This window comes from Neltuma alba, unplaced genomic scaffold (genome assembly GCF_004799145.2).
Source record: "Neltuma alba isolate B1F8T4 unplaced genomic scaffold, ASM479914v2 tig00011398_pilon, whole genome shotgun sequence".
Classification (NCBI taxonomy): Eukaryota; Viridiplantae; Streptophyta; class Magnoliopsida; order Fabales; family Fabaceae; genus Neltuma; species Neltuma alba.
This window is the reverse complement of record NW_021636087.1, coordinates 316,292-341,435: the sequence shown is the minus strand read 5'-3', so window position 1 is coordinate 341,435 and position 25,144 is coordinate 316,292. Positions and strand designations below refer to the sequence as shown.

Here is a 25,144-nt window from a genome sequence, read left to right as displayed (position 1 = left end):
CTAATATTCTAAACTATTTTTGAAAGTACATTTAACACCCTAAAAAAGTCTCTAAAATAATAAAAATGGAGTAATTTTGACCCAAGTTAACAGAATATTAACCTCCGTTATCTCTCATGCCAAGTGCTACTGTTTATCGTTTGACACGCGACTTCAGCCTAAAGAAGACCATCCTAATCACTAACGAATGAGTTTCTTCTCTAATTGCTGGTACAAAGCTATGCAATCTACATGTCATTTACTGGCCTTATAAACCATGGTAAGCCTCTACATAATGAAATTTCCCACAAAAAAATCAAAAAGCACAACTCACTTTGTTTTGCTCATAAAGTAAAGAGCATTATAAGCAACAATCAACTAACATCACCCCCTAACAATGGAGGTCTAGGAATAATCGTAAGTCCGCCTTTAAGAAACTCTATAGAACGTCCATACATAACCCTTCCTATAAGCTTTCCAACCCAATTCAAACATCAACAGAGCCGTGGCCCTCCTCTGCTTGTTCCTTGGTCATTGGCCACGTAAGTCATCATATCTATGAACAAGTTAAGGTTGATTCTAGTTTAATTACTTAATTTATGTTCAGTCTAATAGTTTTTAGATAAGCAAATCAAGAAAAATAAAACTTTTTGAAGCTCTTTTCTAACTCTGATCCTCTTCACTTCCTTTATCTCTTTACTTCCTTCCCCTTCATTAGCATCCAAACTCCTCCTTTGCTTCAATTCCCAATGGCACCTTTGGTCCTCCCACGGAGAAGATGATAAATAGTGTCCAGTAGAACTCCCCCTCCTCTGGTTCAAACGTCTATATGGAGTTCATTGGTTCAACTCGTCCTTTCTCTCTCAAGGAGGAAGATAATGAACCCTCTTTCTTCTCATGTCGCTTGTCATATTTCTGTTTCAGTGAAAGAGAATAATGGTGGCTCAAAGTCACGACTCTAGCATGATGAAAATAATAAACAATAACAATCACAATGAGATAGATAATGATTCCGTTAGTTTAGGTGTGAATTGCACCATTTTTAATATATTAGGGATAAAATTGTACCACTAAATATCTTAAAGTGTTCACTGCACCTCCAAAAATAATTTACGATGCTAGGTGTACCTCCAAAAAAAATTACTACCTCAAATCCTAATTACAAGATTTGTAGAAAGTCTTATAATTAGAACAGGAAATAATATTTTTAACTAAAAAATAATCATGCAAATTGGACATCTCACACCAAAGACGAGAGTATTGCAATTCACTTCTAAATGATAAATGCTACTTCACAAAATTTAATACACTTTTTTTTCATTTGTACTCCCAATTAGTTCTATGCTTCTCTTATCTCCAAGGAACAAAAAACCGGACCGGACACTAAACCGGTTGAGGTAGTGGTTCAAGGGTTAATGGGTCAGATCGGGGTCAACTCGGGATCAAACCGGTCATATTAAAATAATTTAATTTAATTAAAAATGACAAAATATAACAATAATAATAATTACTAATAACAAAATATAAAGAAATACAATAAGAATTTGATTGTAATAATAATAAAGTACAACAATATTGAGAATTTTGATCTTTATAATTTTTTCAATAACTAAAATTAATAGTTATTGATGCCAAACTCATCATCAAAATTCATTTAAATCTATAATAATTGAGATATTAGGAGTTAAATGAGAAAAAATAGAATAAATATCAATATATTTATTTAAACTGGTTCAATACCGGTTCATACCGGTTTTTACCGGTTTTCACCGGTTCACACCGGTTTGACCGGTTCAATCCGGTTTGAACCGGTCCCCGGTTTAGCTTATGAACCGGACCGGACCACTGACCGGTTTACCGGTTGAACCGGCCGGTCCAGTCCGGTTTTTTTTACACTGCTTATCTCTTTTTTCCTACTCATTCTCTCATATATATTTTGCCACTCATTTTTCTCTCACTCAACACCTTCATAAATAATGATATATTTTTTTTAATAAAATTATATCTCTTGCACATTTAATATTTTAAAGTAAGCTAACATTTTAACCTCCACAATTTGACTAGGCGTTGATTATATATAAAACTGAAAGGGATATTTGGGTCAGCTCAAATGGGTATAGCCCCACACTATATGGTTAAACTAGAGACACAGCATTCTAGTATTCTTTTAAATTTAAAGATAACATCACATCAATTATGAAAAAAAATAATTTGAAATACTAAATGCTAGCAAGAATAGCTTCACAGCAAAGATCCCTTTGAATCCATTAATGAGTACATCTAGTGGAAGAAAAAAAAAAACCAATGAACAGTTGATTAGGATAATAAGTAGTCTCATCCTCTAAGGATAAGGACACAAACTCAAATTCCAAAAAACATATGTTGAGATGATGTTCTGAATTACATCCAAAAAACTGGAGAAAATAAAAAAAAGAAAAAAGTGAAAAATACTAGACACCAAACTGGGCATTATATTACTACTAACGTTTAGATCAATGATACAAAAACCTCGATGACACCCCTCTTGTCCCACCACAAACCAGTAAAAATGAACGCAACATGAAAAACAAAATATTAATCATGAAAATCATTAATAAATATTAACTAGAAAAATAGACAATATAACAAGGAAAATTTAAACCAAAAGGGCAAAAAAAAGGCTTCTCTACATAAAAATCGAGAAGGTTGTAGAAGGCACGACGATAACCTGCAGGACAAGCAACAATAACCATCATCAGTCAGCTGATTGCTATATTTGATTAAAAGGAAAATACCCTCAAAAGGCACCAGAAAGGTAGAAAACTACCTACTGTATTGAATTTTGAGGAAAAGTATACTAAAATAGTTTAAAACATTGATTTATGAAACACCCAATAGTCTAATTGTGAATTTGCAAAAACCACATTATGATATAAAATCTGCTTATTGTGTTTTATAGGCACTTGCATATACTGTTACTTCATGACAATAAGAAAGTAAAATTGCCAACAGAAGAATCATATTCATACCTTGGTAGAAGTAATGATATTATCTGACGGCTGAACAGCTTCAGTATAAAGTATATGTATAAAAACAAACCATTCCCTTAAAAACATAACACGTAGTGAATAAATGAAAGGGGAAAAAAAACTTTTTGTCTCGCCATGTCAACTCCTTGGGAAGAAATCTGATAACGCATTCGCATGTGCAGGTGGGAGATTGCTTAGAAGGGGTTGCATTTGATGCCCATATAGAGAAATCAGATGAGAAAATGCTCTGCCTATTAAATTTTTGACTTCAGAAGTCTCAACTGGTGAAGCCACTACTTGAGCAAAAAGGTTAACCAACTCAGGTACTAGAGAGAGGATCTGAATTACATTTAGGATAGAATAGAGTTAGATAAGATGTAGGAAAATGCTAGGGCAATGTTTGTACATGGAAAAGCGTTTTCTAGAAAAGAAATGAGAGATGCATCTAGAAAGAAAATGGGATAGGTGTATTTCCCATTTCCTTTATAGAAAACACTTTCCTGTGTACCACATTGCATAACTTCTGAGAAAACAATAAAGCAGGGAAAACATTAGAAAAGATCCTTAAGGCAACAATTACCTGAGGATTGGATGATAATACTAGAGTAGAGACACAACTATAAACAGCCATAGACTCTTCATGGTCTTCCTTTAAAGGAAGTACTCTCAAGAAAACAGGAAGAACCTGTCAAATGTTTTCAATAGACATTTTAATAAAAACTGATTGAAAGATTTGGCCATCAAGTGCTTTGAGCAGAATGCGATTCCCAAAGCAAAAGAGAAAAAGGCAAGAAAAGCTAGCTTTTTTATATAAGGGGTCGGTCGGAGGCGCCTGAAGCAAGTTAGAAGTTACCTGATTTAATGGAATAGATTCAGGGTGAACCATTATCATCCTTGCCACAGCACCAGCTGCATTATCCCTCACTGCATCATCAGGCTCAGATTCACCAAACAAGGGATGAAGGCCACGCAGTATATTGTCATAGTATCTAGTCTTGGATAAAGGAAATGCTAGACCAAGATGAACGAACGATTTATCAAAAGATTCGAACCAAAAGCGGTCAACACTCAACAGCACTTTACTAATATTAGTCAAACACAGTTAATCGTATAAATTGTGCTTTGGTAAAACTAATCTAGCCTAGAGCCCAGCACAATAGGTAACGGGAAAAAGTAAAGCCTACTTCAACCCGATAGACAGCAACAAGGATACTTCACAGTTAAATCACCACCATTTTTGCATAACTCTCCTACACAGAAGGCGGCATTTCTTCTGTTTGTGGCCTCAGATGATGCTAGTTCTTTAAGTACCAAGGGCATCACTCGCTGCATGGAAGGATATAAAATTTTGCAAATCAATTAAATGTCCCTATACAAACACTAGCATTAAAGATGATATAATAAAAGAAAAAGGAAAAAAAAATTACATCCACATATCCTGCAATAGGAGAACCCATGTTTTGAGCCACTTCAGCTAGGCAAGCAACTACCATGGTTCTATCTTGAGGCGGACGGGAAGCTTTCTGCAATTTACAGTGAGTACAAGGTTTATAGTTGATACCTAATTTTTAAGAGTGCGTGTGTGAGGGGGGGAGAGAGAGAGAGAGAGATATTGAAATTTTCTAGATCTTTAACTCACAGCAAATTTCATTAAAGGGTCAAAGAGCTGAGCAAAGATGGGAGCAAATTGAGAACCCATGGTCTTTGCAAATGCAGGCAAAAGATCAGAAACTGCATCCATAAGCACTTCATCATGCTCGCTATCATCATCATCAATTTCACTGTCTGATTCTACAAGCTGACAAGCACATTCCTCCCGAAGCAACAATGAAGTTGCCTCAACAAGCTGGGGCAAGTCTAAAATAAGCAAAAGTGAAAAACACATACAAAAGCAAAAAACTTAGTATCAACGTATGGATTCAGAAGATAGTTCCTTTTTTCCCAGGAAAAAAAAAAAAAGTCGGATCGGAAATAGCCAGTTAAATGAGTGCTTACAAGGTTCGAGAGCTGAATAACCATAATCTCTAATGATGTCAGCTATGCTTGTGCAAGCTTGAGCAACCACTTCTTTATCATCATCTTCAACCATAGCCTTGATGTAAATTTTCATCACTTTATCTGTAGATTTAAAATAGTTAAATAATTAAAACAATAAAAGAAACCATGATAAATGAAAAGACAAAAAATTACAAATACTCCAATTCAGGCTTTTACCGAAAATTTCTTTTGCTTTTACTGCTCCTTCCTGAAAAACAAACATAGGTGTTTATCACTCCAAAACTGAAAGCAAGTTTCTTATAACAGAAGAAACATTGAAGCATGATGAGAATAATCATATTTTTGTACATTGTTCAGTAATTACACACATTGACAAACAAAAATATTGATTGTAAAATCAAAATGATGACTCAAATAGTGTTACAATCCTTAAATTACAAATGTGGAGGGGATAAAAGAAAGGGACACGAAACAAAGAGACTAAGCAACTTACAGTTTGATTTTGGAAGATTGCATGTGCAGCAGTCAAAATATCTGCATTAAAATTAAATTTGCATCAACATTTCATGTTTTTCATAAATAATAAAAAAGTGAAAAATTTTAGAACCAAAGTAACAAAGAAACCATCAAGTTATCTACAAACTGGCATGAAAGCAACATGCAAGTTTTTCATGTTCAAACTAGAAAGGGCAGTGTGCTTCCACTGGAATATATTTTTACTTCCGCATTCCATTTGGGAGTGGAGGGAATGAGATTCCTTATCATTAAGGAAGTATTGCCCATGGTGAAATGCATTTTGAATAAAATCAACAAGAAATTATTACTTAATGTAAGTACCAGGATTGTGCCCAGCATGAAAAACACCACCGAGAGAAAATAGAATATGGGTAGAATGCCTACATGCTATTTGAAACAAAACAGCTTCAGAAAACGTATCCACTTACGTTTTAAAGCAATGACTGCCTGAAGTCTAACATCTTCATGAAAATAACCACAGTGCTTCTCCAAGATTCTTAGTGTCTCCTCCAAGTAACTTAAGTTAATTAAAGAATTCATGATCATCTGATTTAACATTGATCGTGTGGTGAAATATGTAGCTATAAAAAGATAGATAAGATATATAAAGGATACGGAGCATAAGCACTCTTTGAATGCTGTGCAAATAGGCCAAGGGCTTGAGTTGCGGCTGCCTTTTCATCCAAAACACCAGTTCTAATACTTATATTTCGAACTCTCGGCTCATCATGAGCTTCATCATCAGATGAAACTCCTCCAAATCCATTGGCATTCTCATCATCAGAATCATCAATGTCCACTGCTGAGCCATCATCCAAATTGCATGAAGAGAATGCAAGAGGCACAACGTGAGGAAGATACTGTGTATCCATTGCAAATATTGGTCATAAGATTAAGGTCAGAGATAAGAAATATGTAAAAGAGTTAATATATGCATACCTGTGCAAAACTGTCATCCAAAATCTCTGCAACATTACTGAAAAACCCGTGGGTGTATTCCCTAAGTTCACTGAACTCAAGTCCAAAACCCTGCATGGAATAGAAACATATCAATAAATCTAAGGGCATGGAAAATGCGGACAATAAAAGGTTGAGTATTGAAGGCAATTACAGATATTGCAGCTTCTATATAAGGGGGTAATATTGGTTCCATTCTCATTTTCCCTACAGACATTGCAACAATTCCAACTAGTTCAGTAGCTCTTGCACGTGCTCGGAGATCTTCATCATTAGTTAAAACCATGAAGTTTTTCATCAACTCTAAAACCCTTTCAGCATAAGGAATGAATGCTTGCTCAGCAGCAGATGCAATAGAACCAATTGCAGACTGCAAATGGAATCCAGCAGAAAAATCAGACTAATACAAAAAACAATAAACCAACAGCTGATTCTTTACCAAAACGATGCCATACCATGCATGTCTCCTGCAAATTTCGTGAACTATTTTGGAGAGCTGCCAACAGTCTTCCCATCAAAGGATCTAGAAAAGGAAGGATTTCCTCACCCATGTTCTCACAAAATGCAGCCAAAGCATAATATGATTTCTCCTGGTTGAAATGGAAATACGATACTCAGACAACATGCAGATGATCTAAGAATGAATCATTATTGTTTCCAATGAGTACCTTTACTTCATCAGATGCATCCTCAAGGGCATCCAAGATGCAAGGAAGAACACTTTCATAATGGGATACAATTTCAGGCTGCAGGTGCTCAGCAAACTGACCCAAAGCAAATGAAGCTGCCCCTCTCACCATCTGTTCAGGATCCCTCAGAGCTCCCAGGACAATATGTAGAACAGGTTCGAGCTTATTTTTCATATGCTCCAAACAACCTTCTGAAATAACACCTAAAGCAGTGACAGAAGCTTCCCGAAACTTTGGGTTTGCATTTTGACAACTTACAGAAGCAAATTCAAAAACTGGTGGAAAAACATGCTTCGAGAGGTTCAAAGCCATAGTATCAATAACTTCAGCAGCAGCTCGATCTGGCGCGAGGTCATCATCTAGATTCTCATTTGTTGATTCAGCAAGCAAAGGGCATAAAACTTGTAGAATAGGGATGACAAGCTTATGTTTTTTCAAAGTATTAGACTTGTATTTTGCCAGCCAAGAAATAATCTGGATGGCCTGTTACATAGAACAAACGAGTGAGGATAATGATTAAATGGCAAGAGTGCAAAAGACATAACAACATGATTTATAATCCTGTCCCACCTGATGACGAGTGTTAGATTCCAAATTCTGACTTGAGCAAACCTCAAGGGAGAACTGCACTATGGATTTGACTGATTCTCCAAGAAGAGGTGCAGGAGATTCTATCAGTTCATCAAAAATTTCAAACGCAATTATAGCAACATCTTCTTCTCCGGAGGCCAGGCACTGCCGTGATACATTCAGGATGCTGGGTATAAACTCACGAAACTTAACCTGCATAACACAAAACTTAAGTCAGCAAAAATGAGAAATACAAAATATCAAGCTGCAGATGATAAAATACAGAGTTTATCAACTGTTAGCAGGTAACAATTATAGCAATATAAATACCAATTACTTTTTAAAAAAAAAATCTTTTTTATGCTTAATTTTAACAGCACATGCTCACCACTTCATCCCCATCATGGGTAAATTCTAGAAAAGATCCCACCGCCCTAACAAAGCAAGCACAGATCTTGGTAAGCAACAATGGAAAATTACTGTAACTGTTTTGTGCAACCATGGAATCACCAAACATGAATATTAACTTACTTGAGTGCAGCAACTCGAACACGGTTGCTAGTCTCATCTTGCAAGCACTTGAGTAAAAGTGCTTGCAGATCTGCAAAGTGTGGCCGAAACGTGTTCCCAATTGTTTCAGTTAAAGAACTGAAGAGAATCAATGCCACCTTATATTCCAAAAGCATAACATTTTGTTAGATATTAGTTCAACAAACATTTTAGGCTACTAACTAACAGTTAGAGGACTTCTTTTTAAAGAAAAAAAGGGGGAAATGAAATAGAGACCGTAACCCTTTTTCTTGACTTTATAATCGGTACTTGAGTATGTGATCCAATGGCAATGGACTCATGTGCATAGAGATAGAATCTAATGGGAATCTGTTAGCTTGTGAGGAACCATGTGCATATAAGAAACATGCTTTAGTAGAGTTCTTTCAATTAAGTTCACCAGACTTACCATATGAACTTATGATCATTGCAAGCACGGATAATGAGCTAACAAGTATAGTTAGGAATATCAAAGAAATGTAACATGGGTTTAGCCTTAATTTTACATCACATAAACTCAGCATGCTGAAGGGGGAGACTTGTAGACTTCTCATATACCTGTACCATGTAAAATACCTTTTCTAAGGTCCTACTGGCGTTTGCATTTCATTAAAAGTTTCTAATGGTTATGATTTTGAGTCTATAATACCAGATCACAAACAATCTTGACTAGGTGAATAAAAAGATATATCCATTCAATGAGGTTAGCATGACAATATGTTAGCCCGCAGTCGCCATCCTACTACATATTCAGACATTAAAGATGTTTATATGGCATAGGAAAAACTGTCTGAGGAAAACGTTGTATCAGGACTTGAAGCAGAAATAGAGGGTGGTAACAACCAACAGCGAGAAAATATCATGATCACATGAGAAAAAGCAAAACCATATGACTTTCCAGTGTCATGAACTTACTTCTCTATGGTCTTCCTGTGCACTCTGACTACACTGGAACAGAAAGGGCAATAAATCAGGCCACTCACCAGCTGGAACAGCATACTTCGCTACAATACTCACTACATTGGCACTTGCTTTCCTTACAGGAGGACTGCATATTAAAATATGAGATCATAATAAGATTACCTGGTCGTAACCAGGGATCACATCCAGAAGTACCAGAACATATGAAACGCAGACAACACCAAGAGCACTATACTTATAAAAATAAGAAAAGTTAAAATATGATATTGTAATGAATCACAAGAAATGATTGATAGCTCATCATATTTCAACACATTACATTATAACAATGTTAAGAAGATACGGTCAAGATAAAAAAGAATTGTGAACTAATCCTAGTTTTATTATCACAAATAAATACACACACGTGGCAATGGGATAACGGATTAACTTTTGAACCTATCCCATATAAAAATTCCAGGAACCTCTCCTCAGGCATTGTCCGGGGAAGAGCCTCAGCTCCATCACCGTCTTCATTGACTTCAATAAAAATTCAAACCACATGACTTGCTCAAGAAAAAGATATTGATTATCATAATTTTATTGACTGTTTACTGTTGACTGACCAGACTGCAAACTTCCATCAACTTAATAGATAGTCTGAAACTAACTGAAACTGGCTTGTTTAAGCCAAACTTGTTACTTTCAGCAGAAAGCTCTCCTTTTTACAAAATGGGTGTTCAAAAAGTTGAAGTCAAATTTCATACAAAGAGCATACGTTCCATCGGCAATTTGTAGAAACGAACACAATTCAATTAACCGAGTACCCATACATTACAGTATCATTAAAATTCCAATCAAACAAGGAACTGGAAGTGGTAATCTGGCCGATGAATACCTGTGCTCCATTGTAATGCTCTCAATGAGGGACTGCTTAACCAGCTGTTTGAGCTGGGGAGAGAGCTTGGCCCAATGACCTGTGATCTTCTTGCGAAGCAGCACGGCGGCTAGTTGGCGGACGTTGGGGGTCTTGGCAGTGCGCAGATGCTGTACCAAAGCCGGCACCACTTGAGGGTCTTTAGCAAGCCGCTTGATTTGGTCCTCAGCTTGACGCCGAGCATCATTGTCAGGCATCAAGAATTGTATAAGCAATAGCTCCAGAGACTGCGCCATGAATGAATTTCTCTGAGCTATTGACTATGGAGGCTCAAGGCGGAGGACAGTATTAAAAAGAGGGTTTTGCTTTGGGTTTTGCTTTGTACTTAAGGGAGCCGCTGTATTTGTCACCCAAAAAAATAATAAAAAATAAAAGTGAAGAGGTGCTGCTAAGCAATTTGGATCACCTTTGAACCCGTTTGGTATATGTTTAAAAATCACTCATATATACATTTTATGTAAATGTAAGTTGAGATAATTATTAAATAAAAAAAAACTGTTACTTTCAGTTTTTAATACAAAATTAATTGATTAATTTGAGTAGAGTTAAAAAATTAGTTAAGATAGTTATTTATAATAAATAGATATTGTTTTTCTAAATTATTCTTACTAATAAAGTATATTGATTAAAACTACTATTATTATAAGGACTATTTTGGAAAAAAAATAAATATAAGAGACAAAATAAATTTAGGTCATATATTTAGAATTAAAATAAAAGTCAAACAAGTTCTTATATTACAAATTAGATGTAGTACTTATAAGTTATTCTAAACAGCCCCGTATATATTAACTAAAAGTGAAAAAGGAATAATATCAATGAAATTGAAATTATCATAAAATAAAACTAAAATTTTTTTACACTATTAATAATGAGATAAAGTGATATTATGCGTTTTAAAAAAAGTAACTTATTTTTAATCTGACTTTTAGAAAAATAAGATTGGATAAAAATTAGAATGGATAATATGATTTGTGCTTAAATTGACTTTTATAAAAGTTAGTTTGTAAAGTAAAAGAGTTATTTAGATTATAATTGAGTAAGTGAGTTTAATTTGTCAGAATAACCAAAATGGATATAACTTTTATTAAATAATAAAAAAGTTATATTTAATGAATAAAATATATTTAGATTTGAAATCATACTAATATGAGTAATTTTGAACCAAATAATATTACATAATTAATTAGATAATATACTCTACATAATTTATATAAGTAAAAAATAAATAATAATATTAAAAATTAAAATACTATAAACACTATTAAAAATTATTTTGATAAATAACTAAAAACTAATTAGGAAGCATAAAAAATATATAGAGAAAAGTATAAGAACAACTTAAATATGAAGGTAAAAATATCTTTAATTCCAAAAAGCTATCTTTGTATAAATCCTAAGAAAGTTTTAAATACTTTTACAATCGTATTTAAAAAAGCAACTTTTGATCCCTAAGTCAAATTAGCCAAAACTACGGCAAATAACTTCTAAATTTGTAAACTTACTTATCATACCTATAAGCTACTTTTCTCTCCTCAAAACGCCTTATCAAACAGGCTGATTAAATTCTAGGCTATATTTGGCGAAAAACAATCTTCTATATTCTATATATTTTATATATTATAGTATAAAACTTATATGAAATAATATTATTTAGAGGAGATAAATTATAAATTCCATTGACAAAAGAAATTCTAGGGCACTAGTTCATAATTTAATTTAAAATATAATTAAAAATAAATTAAATCTAAATGAAAGTGAAGAAAGAAAGTTGGCCACAAAAAAGAAAGAGGAAAAAAAATCTCAGATTTAGTGCGATGGAATTTAAGAAGAGGTTTGGGTATTTACCCCTTTGATAAGATAAAAAAATTCATTAAGAGTTTAGCAAAAAAAAGTTAATCCCGCCAAAAGTGGTGAATCAATATTTAAAATTCTGCTAAAAGAAATATCTATATTTAATGCCCTATAATATCTCGAACAAAACTACTTTCATACTGTCTTATTGTTAGAAAAGAAAAATTTACTCTCCAAAAACTAATACAATAGCTAAAGCTGGTTCTCTGAAGTAAACAAAATTCAATCAAAACAAATGAAAAATGCAACCTAACCATGGCCTCTACTAAAAATTAATAAAGTTCTAGCCTTTTATTTTTGTAGATTGATAGAACGGGATGGAAACAATTTTTTCACTATGGTTTATAATGAATGGAGATAGCTTTTTAATGATTTATTTGGTCAAATAAATATGATAAAGTGATAAAAATATAAAACAGTATAAAGAAAAAAAATAACGTTGTCATGTAAAAGAAGAAAAACACTAAAGGCTTATTTGGGATAGCAACAAAAAATACTAATAAAGACATTTCATCTAAAGTAAAATAAAACTTTTCTCATATACTTACCTCGTATTTAATAAATTATAATTAAAAAGTTATTTATAAATTATTTTAAACGGATCTAAAACTTTCACATTCGTGCAACAGAGGATAAGCCTAGACCATTTTTCCACTCTAAAGTCAATGGTCTAGCGTAAAATAAGTACCTTTATGTTTCACCAAAACAAAACCCATCTCATGTATTTATTCAATACCAGATAAAATTACCTTTGTATAGCTGATTCAAACGGGCTTATTGAGCCATATTCCAGATTTCTAGTGCCCTTTACATCAAATAACAAAGCATGAAACATACGGGACAAACCTTGGCATGAGATTACTTCTTCTTTTTTCTTAAACAAACCAAACGGGGCTTAAACCTTAAATCATTATCGAGGATGCGCAATTATCAAATCCCGAAAAGGCCAAGCACAAAAGGAAACCAAAATAAGGAAGGTCGATGCCTACAAATGGAAAGGCAATTAAAATTCATTGCAAGAAAACACAAGAAAGTAACATTCGAGAGGATGATAAGAAAAAGCGAAATTAAAAAGAAGGAAACTTCAATCTCTTCATTTCATGAAAGTTTACCGCACTGTCTCGTTATTCCAGGAAAGTGAAGGTTGATAATAATTTTTCCCTTGAATGATAATCCCATGAGAAGGGAAATTATAAAGATCTGTGTGTGTATCTGAGAATTTTATCTCAATTTTTGTGAAAACACATTTCGAAAATATTTTTTCTACCCCATTCAAACAACCCGTAACGAACTGAGTCAACGTTTTGTAGTTAAAAAAAAGTTAGTGACAATTTGAAATACTACCTTTGCTCAAAAAAAAAAAATTGAAATACTACCTCTGGTCCTTAATATAATACTCCTCCGGTCCTTAATATAGAACCCAATTCTTGAGTTAGTTTTGGTCCTAAATATAAGACCCATTTCTCATATTTATCAATTTTCTCTAAATTACCCCTATGGATACTCCATCAACCATAATCAAATAAAAGAGGGAGATGAGGTATTAAGAAAGATGATTATGGTATTTTAGGAAAAATGTGTCATTTTTCTTATAATTAACTAACATACCTAACTTCCTTAATCTAATCAAATTAGTTAAATGGGTCTTATATTAAGGACCGGAGGAGTACTTTATTTGATTTTATTCTGATTCTAAATATAAGACCTCAATCTACTTTATCTCTCATATTTATATTTTTTTTCCAAGGTAATCATTCTAATAATGGTAGTTCTAGCTAATACACTTGATTAGCAAAGACATTTTAGAAAAGACAACACCTATTTATTACAAATAACTAATTCAACTTATTTTTTTAATCTCCTTATATTAGTTAACTAACTCTTATAATTAGAACTGGAGGTAATGTATATATATATGTAATTGTCTTTAAAAAAAATTTAAATGCTTAGTCAAGTAAATGACTTAGGACATGTTTGGGTGCCCCTCAAAACCATGGTTTGGGAGGCAAAACCATAGTGTAGGTGGGATGTCACCCAAACAATATCAATTTTGAAAAAATAATCCAAAACCTATTCTTTTATGTAATTATCATACTCCTCCGGTCCTTATTATAAGACCCCATTTGACTTTTTATTTGGTCCTAATTATAAGACTCAAATCCATTTTGTCTCTTATATTTATGCATTTTTTTCCAAGATAACCCTTCTAATAATGATAGTTTTAGCCAATATACTTAATTAGCAAGAATATTTTAGGAATGACAACACTTATTTATTATAAATAACCAACTTAACTTACTTTCTTAATCTCCTCAAATAAGTCAATTGGGTCTTATAATTAGGACCGGAGGAGTATTAACTTATGCCTTTTTTAGTAATTTGTATATATAAAAAGTGCTTTTGATAACAACTATCTAAACACTCTCACTTCTCATTATCACTTTTTCACAAAATCTATTCTTCAGAAGCTATTCTCTAAACTATGGTTTGGTTTCATCTAAACACCCTCTTGGAAAAAAACTCCAGAATTAATTTTAAAGAATATTTTATGCCTTACTAGACAAAACTCCTCCCCCGAGCACAAAATTATTTTAAATAAGTTGGTTTGGTTTTTTTCCAAGCTTGCAAACACACTGTTTACGTTAAAAAGTTGATAGGAAAAATTCAGTTCAGCGCCCGTTTCTCGTTGACGGCTTTTTTTTTTTGGGGGGGGGGGGGGGGGGACAGCGTTCAGATCGAAGAAAGATAACATTGCGGGAATAGGCGATTTGGGACGCTCTGTTACATTTGTCAATCAGCACTGGGTTCATCAACCCCCGTTTCACTTCTGCATTTACGAACTTCTCCTGTTAGTTGTTTTCAAATGGGCCCGCTTACGTTCGGTCGACAACGGACAAAGGCACCGCCGCACCGCTTTGGGATGGGTATGAGCCGGCGTCCACCACCGCCATTCTCGTCCCTCTCACTTCTTTTTCCGATCTTTCCCTCTAGTTCAGATCGATTGTTCGTGAAGGATGGAAAATCGCGTCGTTTGTGGATGGGTAGCTGGTGTTACTTGCTTATTTCTTGCACTGATGATGGTGACCCCAAGAATTCCTCAGCCTCAAAACTACCATGATTTCGCCGACAAACGCCAATTCTTTGGTTAGCGCTTCTCTGATCGAGCCAAACTTTAAACATTCATCATACTCATAGGGGGCAATTGTTTATTGGGCTAGTACTGTATGTTAGCCTTTGTGTTCGCTGGATGGATTGATTCACATACGTGACATTGTTTGAACTGGTGAAGCCCGTGTATGTTTTGTGGATATTAATGTCCATTATGTGAGCTGAGTGGAAGATTTTTCTTTGTTTTTCAGAACTTGAAAATAACGGACATGTCACTTCTTTGAATATCCTATCACTTGACCACAGAACTATAGTGGGCTAATTAAAAAAAAAAAGAAGGGAATTTGGCTGAAGTAGACGTGTTTTTAAAAATGTTTATGTAAATTACTTTATGTGAACCGAGTGTATTTAAAAAAAGAAAAAAGAAAAAACTTGGAAACGGCATACATGTTACTTCTTTCAACGTCCCAATCACTTACCAAAAGAATCATTGACCGAAGAATTTGTACTATTGATAACTTGCAAACGGTATTCTTCCTCTTCAAGTTGTGTGTTGGCTTAATTTTGAATCTTCCTTGCAATTGTCGTGAGGGGCCCACTTCTAGTTAATATAAGATGAAGTGGATCTGTTGCTTCACTAATATTCAGGAGTTATATAACAGGACTTACAGCAATCGAATTGCTAGAGTATTCTTTTTTATTCCACTTTGTTTGCAGTAAAATTTGAAACTGAAGGAATTGTTATGCTTGGTAGGCATTCCCAATGCACCTGATGTGATATCAAATTTTCCATTCCTGTTTATTGGACTCATTGGGCTTAGACTTTGCAATTGTGGGAATTATTTTAAGATCAGGTATTTTACTTGTCATTGCTAATTTCTTTTATAGACTATATGCTTTTGCATATTATTGTTGCAACTTGTGAATCATAATACGTACTTGCCAAAAGCTCGCAAGGTGAAAGATGGGGTTGGACGTCGTTCTATGTTGGCATGACTGCTGTTGCATTTGGTTCTTCATACTATCATCTCAAGCCAAATGACGATCGCCTAGTGTGGGATAGATTACCGGTGAGTTTTTTTTTCCCTTTTCTTTTTCAAATAAAAATGTTGAATTAATCATTATAGAAGTCCATTCCCTTTATCCCTTTTTCCTATTTGAATTTTTCACCTTTTACCCCTTAGATGTCTACCTTTGCAGATGACTGTTGGCGCTGTATCAGTTCTAGCAATATTCATCATTGAAAGGATTGATGAGAAGAAGGGAACAATGTCAATCATACCTTTGAATATGGCGGGCATATTCAGCGTTGTGTATTGGAGGCAAGCTTCTTTCTTCTTTCTCTCGTATATTTTTGCGCTGGTTCTTTTGCTAACCAGTAACAGTGGTTGGCAATTCACTGTAGCATTGTTCGATAAATTCCTTCTATAAGTGAAGCTAGTCGTTGTTCTGTCATATAAAATTATTTGCTGTTTCTGTAGATTTAGTTGTCAAAGAGATGGGAAGCATTCACTGAGTTATAAAATCCAGGAGTGGTTTGAAGTTTGAACAATGCCAAAAGTTAAACTTGTAATTTTAATGTTGCAACTAGTCCTTTAAACGATTTCCATTTAAGGTCAAACATTGCATTTTCAAGTGCTTGACCATGCATGATTTTGAGATTTACCACTTGCGAATAATTTCTTTTTATTGTCCTCCAACTCTTTTCTTAATGCAGGTTATATCAGGACCTTCGTCTTTATGGTCTGGTCCAATTTGTGCCATGTATTGCCATTGCTCTCATTGGCATTTTGGTGCCTCCAAAGTACACACATTCAACATACTGGCTCTGGGCCGCAGGTTCACTTTACACTCATACACATCTTTTCCATTTTATTTGAAGTATCCATCATGCTTTGAATCATTTGATGCCTTTGCAGGATTTTATCTTCTAGCTAGGGTGGGGGAGGCTACTGACAGAGTGACTTTCAAATTGACTTTTCATACTGTAAGCGGCCACACAATCAAGCATTTGTCTGCTTTCATGGTTCCTCTCGTTTTGACACTCATGCTCGCAAAGAGGAACATTGACGTCAAGAGGTATTTTAATGCATGCAAAATCTGAAAGGACTTCTACTACGTTAGAGATTTTATTTGCTTGAAAGAACATTGCCTCAAACTGAATAGCTGTGGTGGAAAAATTAAAGGTAAAAAACTTGTTAGATATCACGTGGTTCAACTTTCAAGCTTTAAAGTCATTTTATTCATGTCACACAAGCTTGAGCAGCAAATTAAGCAGCCTTATACTTTGAAGTTGAAATGGAAAATAAATAAGAATAAGAAAGGAAGTTAGCCGTTAAGAGCCCGTAATCATTTGCAAATCAGTCATTAGTAATCAGTGAAGTGCATGTTCACTTTCTCTCGATTGTCTGTCTCTGCTTCCTCTCAAAACCCTTCTCTGTTTCCCATCTCTCTCCTCTCCTCTCCTCTCCTCTCATTCCCTTTCTTCTTCACATTACATATATGTGGCATCTAAAACCAGGCTATCCTCAGCCCTTCCACTGTAATTCCCAATAGTTCATGGTCCTTACCCGCTCTTGGAACAACGCTCGTGCTGCCTTGGAAAAATGTATGCAGCTTATCGAAAGACAAATGGGAACCGTTGCTACTCCCTAAGAAACAGTCTTTGGCATTTCCACACAGCTCCTATCTCCTCTACATAACAGAAGTATCCAAGATTTTTTCCTACAGTTTGATTTTAATATTACAGCCAGGGGTGTACATAGGCTCTGACCACAAATGAATCTCAAGAATGTACAATTAGGATTTTAGTGCTCTTGTAGAAAAATCAAGCATACATTGATAAGGAGTGATGTCAATCCCGTTTACTAACTCAGCTAACTTTCTTGGAAGCAGCATTAAGTGGATAATTTATAGTATCTTTCTGTTGCATTGTTATTTTTCAATGACTACAATAATCTTGATCTGATGCGGTTGCTATGGTCTCCATGCAGCCAAAAGTCTGTATAAACATGGAGGACTTCATTGGGGAAAGGCAAGTGAAGGAAACTCCTATGGTGAGAGCTATAACAGAGGTGCATAATTTCCTGAACAGTGAAAGGCGTTTACTGTAGTATCACAAAACAGTGGCAACACTTGATGTTATCTTTGATGTGCAATAACCTCTCTTATAGTTAGTTTCTGATCTATGCAGTTGTTCATAATTTTTATAGCGGTTATAAGGACCTTTTTATATTGTGTTTTGTGGTGTGTGTGTGTGTGTGTGTTTTTTTTTTTTTTGCAGCTTACTCTGCTATAGAGTGTCATATGGTGAGTGACTCCTCCTCCTCCTCCTCCTCCAACATGGTGAGGGATTGTTTCTTAGAATCTTAACAAGATATATGCATAATATCTTCTTCTCCAACCCGTCTTAATTTTACTGGAAACAAGTCCAGGCCCGTGCAATATAAGAATAGAGAATAGAATCCAAGAATCCCCGTAAAGAAAGTGAGCTCAGTCTCAGCTTTACAATGACCAAATACACATGACAGGTTGACAGGGGTTTCAGCTAGCTAGCTAGTTGCCATATGTACACACAAAGGCTCACTTGTTATTCGTTGACAACAATCTTGGGTTGACTTGTGTAGCTATGTCAACCCAAGTTTCTTCAACGTTGGAAGGATCGACCTCTTCATGATCAACCAGCTTAAATTCCTCGGAATCACCATCTTCTGCTTTGCCCTCTTTGCCTTCCCTGATTCCTGCTCTCGGGCATCGACTGATCATGCCAGTTTTCCTCAGATCTTCAAGCTGCTCCATCAATATATATATGCACACACACAACACACATATAAAATAATGTTACCGTCCACAAAACAAACATTGTTAATTTATATTGAAGGAACTAAGCTTATTTTAGTTTTACAGTTATCATCTTTTCGTTCGTAAAAAAAATTTGACCTCTCAGTCTGCCTTCTGCCCGCTATGTAATTTATGGAAAAACAAAAGAGCTGGAAGTCAATGAAGTGTTGGGATATATGGTGATATCAATCAATCATGAATTACTATATACGAAAACGTAAATTATACGCACCTCGATTTGGGCCAAGGCAGCTTTGTTTCCTGGTTCGAGCTCCAAAACTGAATTGTTTGACAAAATAGAAGACCACAAGAGTCAAATTTAAAGCAAGAGATTAATGTAGTTAATGGCATAGTTATTTCTCGTATATACTTGAGGTTGTCGAACGAAACAGATCTTCTAATTAATTTCTAATCTTGAGATGCAGTAAACTTGGAAAAGATAGCTGGTTTCCAATTATGTGTATCTCATACGTAGATAGTTAAAAGCAAGTGAAATTAAGAGCAAGAATATATATTATAGACCTCTTAAGAGACCATCACATATGGCATCAAAGTATTTTCCTTGTTCACTGTACGCTATATCTAAGCGATAGTATAGGCTTCTATGTAGCTTAGAGTCCAGGCTAATTGCTTTGCAACAGTCGTCAATAGCTCCATGAAATGAAACATCCTCGTCTCGATCAATGCCGCCCTCTGTACAATGAAACAAGAATTAATTACTTGAGAATAATCTAGGATTAACTTGAGGTTTTCACTGTGGTTACCTTGCAGTTATATTGTATTGTATCCTATATTTTTGGGAGAATCACAATAAGGTCTCATAAATAGAACATATCCACAAAAAAGTCCCATGATGATAACTTCCAGAGTAAAAAATAACAAGAAGTTTTAGCTGCTCACTTATTATTGAGACCTTTTAATAATTATTTTTCTTCTTCTCCCCGCATTTTTTCCCTTTTTTTTTTCCTTCCCCTGGAATGCATTGATGATGACATTTTTAAATACATACCCTTGGTTAACAATAATTATTTACTTACAGAAGATGCCACACACACGATTGTTTATGTGCTATTTGTGTCCTAAAGCGCTGGGGAAGGGAAAGGCAAGAGAATGCCCGAATTTCCAAGGGCAATTTGGCGATGATGGACACGCTAGAGAGAAACAAGAGGTATGATATAAATAATTTTATGCCCTACATTTTATTTGTTTTGAAATGTGTGTGGAAATTTGAAAGTAATATAGGATGCATAATAGCTTATTGAGCTTATATTGTCAAATACAAATATGGAGTTGGCTGCAACGCATTTAACTTTCCTACTTCACAGTGAGCCCATATATTTATATGATGTGCATCTTAAGGGCACTTAAACTCAAATAATGCAGAATATACTTGTACATGGCTCCAAAAAAGATAAAAAGAACTTGCACTTAATGTAAAGATTCATCTGAAAAAGAAAAGAATATAACTGGCTTGCTTCATATGTCAACAAACGTGATTTGTAATGTTTGCCTTATTTTTTAAGGAATCCATGCAGGTCGATAGGCCTGGAAGCGAAGATTCATCCTCAAATATGGATGAATTTTGTTGGACTGGAGAGGATTCAAGTGAAGTTCTCTAGCTTTGTGCTGTTGAATTTTGAAATGAAATTAAAATATTTACAACTTGCAAGTTCTCCAATGGAATTGGAGCCTGGTTGGTTTTGAGAAAATTGAACATGAGCGTCGATCAAGTCAAAACGGTGGTGTCATTTTGGAGTATTGTTTCGTTCTAGCAGAGGTTAAGAAGTTTAAGGATATCTAAGAATATGTTATTGCATTACGAACTTGGGATACCCAAAACATCTATATTAGTATACACAATTGTAAGAAATTTTAGATGCTTATTTGTAAATGGACATATAATAAAGCAAAAAACAATACAATTAACAATATACTTTGATTTACTCTCTGTTTGGTATGAGGGAAATGGTGGGAATGGGAGGAAAAGAAAAATTTTAATGAGCTTGATTTGAAAAATTAAAGAACTGGGATTAAAAGTTTTTAATTAGTTTTTCTCTTTTATCTTACATTCTTCTGTTTATCAAAATTTAATAATCTAACCTCTCCAATTTCTTGAATCAAGATCATTGAATTTTTTTTTCCTTCCCATCCGTTCCCTTTTAATTCCCTCAAACCAAATATAGGGTTAAGCAATAGAGAATTTGAAGTCTTGATATTGAATTCTGTAGGTGGAAAATTTTTGTCAAAAAACTTTATTTTAATTGGGTTTGGTTTTTCTGGTAAAAAAAAAAAGGGTTTGGTTTGGTTTAAATTCGGATCAATCAAAAGTATCAAATATCCAATAATGTATTGAAAAAAAAAATTAAGAAAAAGAGATATCAGAAGACAAATAATTGCTTACTAGGTTAGGTAGCTATTAGTACATACGGAACTTAAATAGATAAGCCAAACCATCCAGTTCAGGGTACAGATATTGAGCCTTCATGCCAAATAAAACCAAGTATCTTAAAATAGTGAGCATGCGTTTACAGAAATGACATAGCTTCAGGTTACAACAACCAAGAGATCAGGATTTGCTGTGGAATAGAAGCAATAAATGGCACCTCAGGTTTTCTAATGAGTTGCTTTTGAATGGAATGAAGAGTAAAACATAGATCCTTAAACGAGACAAAAGTCTCAACCAACCATCGATGATGACCAGTCCGGTCTACAAGATGCAAGAAGATTTAAAAGATGATCATTTCCAAATCCTAAAACGAGCGTCTTTAATTAATCTAAGGAAGAGACATCTCTTAAAACACTTTAATCTATTACTCAAAAATTTCTCCCAAACTGATGTAAGTAGCAAAAGTCTGTTTTTAAGAGGGTTGTTCGAGACAAGGACAGGACAGGATATGGTTCTTTGTTTTCTTTCTTTCTTTATTTTTTGGCCGTCCTGTATAGTTTTTGGTGTATGGATTACAGGGAACCATACCAATGGTTTTACATGTGGACATTCATAACCTTTCAGGAATTTTTTCCTCAAATGTAAGAGCAAAAACAAAGGAAGAAAACTTGAGGCAAGAAATATTAGAAAAATAATTTCAAAAGCTAGAATCTTTTTCACGAAAAGTTATCCACAAAAGTTTAAAAATAAATTAACGTAAAAAAAATCTTTTCTTTTAATGTCCGCGTCGATCATCAATCAAAATAAAGAATCTAAAACTGTTAATTATTTAAAAATGATTTTAACAATACTCTTCTTAATCTTATCGCATAACTTAGTTTTTAAGTCAAATCGTGCCAAGATCATTCCATTATACTCTTCCGGTTTTTAATATATGATCTAATTATTAAGTTAGTTTTAATCATAAATATAAGACCCATTTCTCATATTTATCAATTTTTTCTAAATTACCCCTATAGATACTTCCTCAACCATAATCAAGTACAAGAGGGAGATGAGGTATTAAGAAAGATAATTATGGTGTTTTAGAAAAAAACATGTCATATTTCTTATAATTAACTAACTTACCTAACTTTCTTAATCTAATCAAATTAGTTAAATGGGTCTAATATTAAGGACCTGAGAAGTAATAAAAATCCAAAGTTGATAAAAAAATAAAAAATAAAATTCCAAAGAATACATAGCATTTGCATAGCACTGCGTTAGTGACGAAAGCACGTCAACGGAGCAAACTACGTAAGCATCACGGAGAGGCTCGATATTCAACATTCTCCTCCTCATCTCATCCTCATGCTCCTCTTGCGTTGTTATCATCCCATCACCGTGACTCTGTTCCGTGTCAGCCACCTCTTCGGCGTAGTGGTTATATCACCAGAGCCGGATTTGTCGCGTCCTTCGAGGACAATGCTAACATAGAAGAAGTAGAAGAAGGAGGCTACTTAGGTGAAGAGCCAAACGACTATTGTTATTGTTGATGAGCCTGGGATTGCTCCATCCTCTCCTCTCCTCCCGCTTACGTTCGGTCGACAACGGACAAAGGCGCGCCGCCGCACCGCTTTGAGATGGGTATAAGCAGGGGGCCACCACCGCCCTTCTCGTCACTTTCACTTCTTTTCCGATCTTTCTCTCTAGTTCCAGATCGCCTGTTCGTGAAATATGGAAAGTCACGTTGTGTACGGATGGGTCGTTGGAGTTGCTTGCTTATTCCTAGGACTGATGATGGTGACCCCAAGAATTCCTCAGCCTCAAAGCTACCATGATTTCGCTGACAGACGCCAATTCTTCGGTTAGCGTTTCTCTGATTGAGCCAAACTTTAAATATTCATCATCCTCATAGGAGCAATTGTTCATTGGACTATCACTGATCTATATGTTACCCTTCGTGTTTGCTAAATGGATTGATTCACACATGTGATATTATGTGAACTGGTGAAGTCCGTGTATGTTTTGTTGATGATAATGTGCATTACGTGGGCTGAGGGGAAAATTTTTTGTCTTTGTTTTTACAAACCTGAAAATAACGAACATGTCACTTCTTTTAATATCCTATCACTTGACAACAGAACTATAGTGGGCTAATTAAAAAAAAAAAAAAGAAGTGAATTTGGCGGAAGCAGACGTGTTTTTTAAATGTTTGTGTAAATTGCTTTATGTGAACTGAGTGTATTTAAAAAAAAAAAAAAACTTGAAAATAGCATACATGACACTTCTTTCAACGTCCTAATCACTTGCCAAATTCAACTTGTGTGGTGGCTTGATTTTGATTCTTCCTTGCAATTGTCCTGAGGGGCCCACTTCCAGTTAATATAAGATGAAGTGGATCAGTTACTTCACTGATATTAGAGTTATATAATAGGACTTACAGCAATCAAATTGCTAGAGTGTTCGTTTTTACTCCGCCTTGTTTGCTGTAAAATTTGAAATTGAAGGAATTGTTACTTTGTCACTGCTAATTTCTTTTATAGACTATATGCTTTTGCATATTATTGTTGCGACTTGTGAATCATAATACGTACTTGCCAAAAGCTCACAAGGTGAAAGATGGGGTTGGACGTCATTCTATATTGGCATGACTGCTGTTGCATTTGGTTCTTCATACTATCATCTCAAGCCAAATGACGATTGCCTTGTGTGGGATAGATTGCCGGTGAGTTTTTTTTCCCTTTTCTTTTTCAAATAAAATTGTTGAATTAATCATTATAGAAGTCCATTCCCTTTATCCCTTTTTCCTATTTGAATTTTTCACCTTTTACCCCTTAGCTTTCTACCTTTGCAGATGACTGTTGGCGCTGTATCAGTCCTAGCAATATTCATCATTGAAAGGATTGATGAGAAGAAGGGAACAATGTCAATCATACCTTTGAATGTGGCGGGCATATTCAGCGTTGTGTATTGGAGGCAAGCTTCTTTCTTCCTTTTCTTTTATATCTGCGCTGGTTCTTTTGCTAATCCAGTAACAGTGGTCGGCAATTCACTGTAGCATTATTCGATAAATTCCTTCTATAAGTGAAGCTAGTTGTTGTTCTGCCATATAAAACTATTTGCTGTTTCTGTAGATTTTTTTTTTTTTTATGCGGAACATTCATTTAGTTATAAAATCGAGGAGTGGTTTGACGTTTGAACAATGCCAAAAGTTAGTAAACTAGTAATTTTAATGTTGCAACTAGTCCTTTAAACGATTTCCATTTAAGGTCAAACATTGCATTTTCAAGTGCTTGACCATGCATGATTTTGAGATTTACCACTTGCAAATAATTTCTTTTTATTGTCCTCCACCTCTTTTCTTAATGCAGGTTATATCAGGACCTTCGTCTTTATGGTCTGGTCCAATTTGTGCCATGTATTGCCATTGCTCTCATTGGTATTTTGGTGCCTCTAAAGTACACACATTCAACATACTGGCTCTGCTGGGCCGCAGGTTCACTTTACACTCATACACATCTTTTCCATTTTATTGGAAGAATCAATCATGCTTTGAATCATTTGATGCCTTTACAGGATTTTATCTTCTAGCTAGCTAGGGTGGGAGAGGCTACTGGCAGAATGACTTTCAAATTGACTCCCTTGGGGAAAGGTAAATGAAGGAAACTCCTATGGCCAGAGCTAGAACAGAGGTGCATAATTTCCTGAACAGTGAAAGGCCTTTACTGTAGCATCACAGCACAGTAGCAACACTTGATGTTAACGTGGATGTAGAATAACTTCTCTTGTAGTTAGTTTCTGATCTGTCCAGTTGTTAATTTTTATGGCAGTTATCCTTATAAGGACCCTTTTATATTGTGTTTTGTGATGT

At 34.8% G+C, this 25,144-nt stretch overlaps 2 protein-coding genes across 3 annotated transcripts; one reads left to right on the top strand and one right to left on the bottom strand.

The window, feature by feature from the left end:
• Window positions 1-2,420: 2,420 nt before the first annotated feature.
• LOC114712900 (importin-4) lies at window positions 2,421-10,381 on the bottom strand. Of its 2 annotated transcripts, none has more exons than XM_028897458.1 (21): window positions 10,065-10,381; window positions 9,182-9,314; window positions 8,249-8,385; window positions 8,106-8,151; window positions 7,718-7,930; window positions 7,127-7,630; window positions 6,914-7,048; window positions 6,613-6,828; window positions 6,441-6,530; window positions 6,117-6,361; window positions 5,930-6,018; window positions 5,479-5,519; window positions 5,202-5,232; window positions 4,983-5,105; window positions 4,627-4,844; window positions 4,415-4,510; window positions 4,178-4,313; window positions 3,841-3,998; window positions 3,568-3,672; window positions 2,988-3,326; window positions 2,421-2,686 (listed from the first exon to the last, which is right to left on the bottom strand). In XM_028897458.1, the coding sequence occupies exons 1-20, from the start codon at window positions 10,337-10,339 to the stop codon at window positions 3,126-3,128; spliced, it is 3,192 nt and encodes a 1,063-aa protein (XP_028753291.1). In that variant the 5' UTR covers window positions 10,340-10,381; the 3' UTR covers window positions 2,421-2,686; window positions 2,988-3,125. The 2 variants fall into 2 exon arrangements, with proteins under 2 accessions (XP_028753291.1, XP_028753292.1); XM_028897459.1 differs by having other exon boundaries at window positions 3,841-3,976; window positions 4,201-4,313.
• Window positions 10,382-14,960: 4,579 nt separating this feature from the next.
• Window positions 14,961-24,872, top strand: LOC114712887 (uncharacterized). Its single transcript, XM_028897447.1, has 6 exons — window positions 14,961-15,101; window positions 15,820-15,919; window positions 23,878-23,998; window positions 24,128-24,249; window positions 24,645-24,769; window positions 24,850-24,872. Exons 1-6 carry the CDS (start codon window positions 14,972-14,974, stop codon window positions 24,870-24,872), a joined length of 621 nt encoding a protein of 206 aa, XP_028753280.1. The 5' UTR covers window positions 14,961-14,971.
• Window positions 24,873-25,144: the final 272 nt, after the last annotated feature.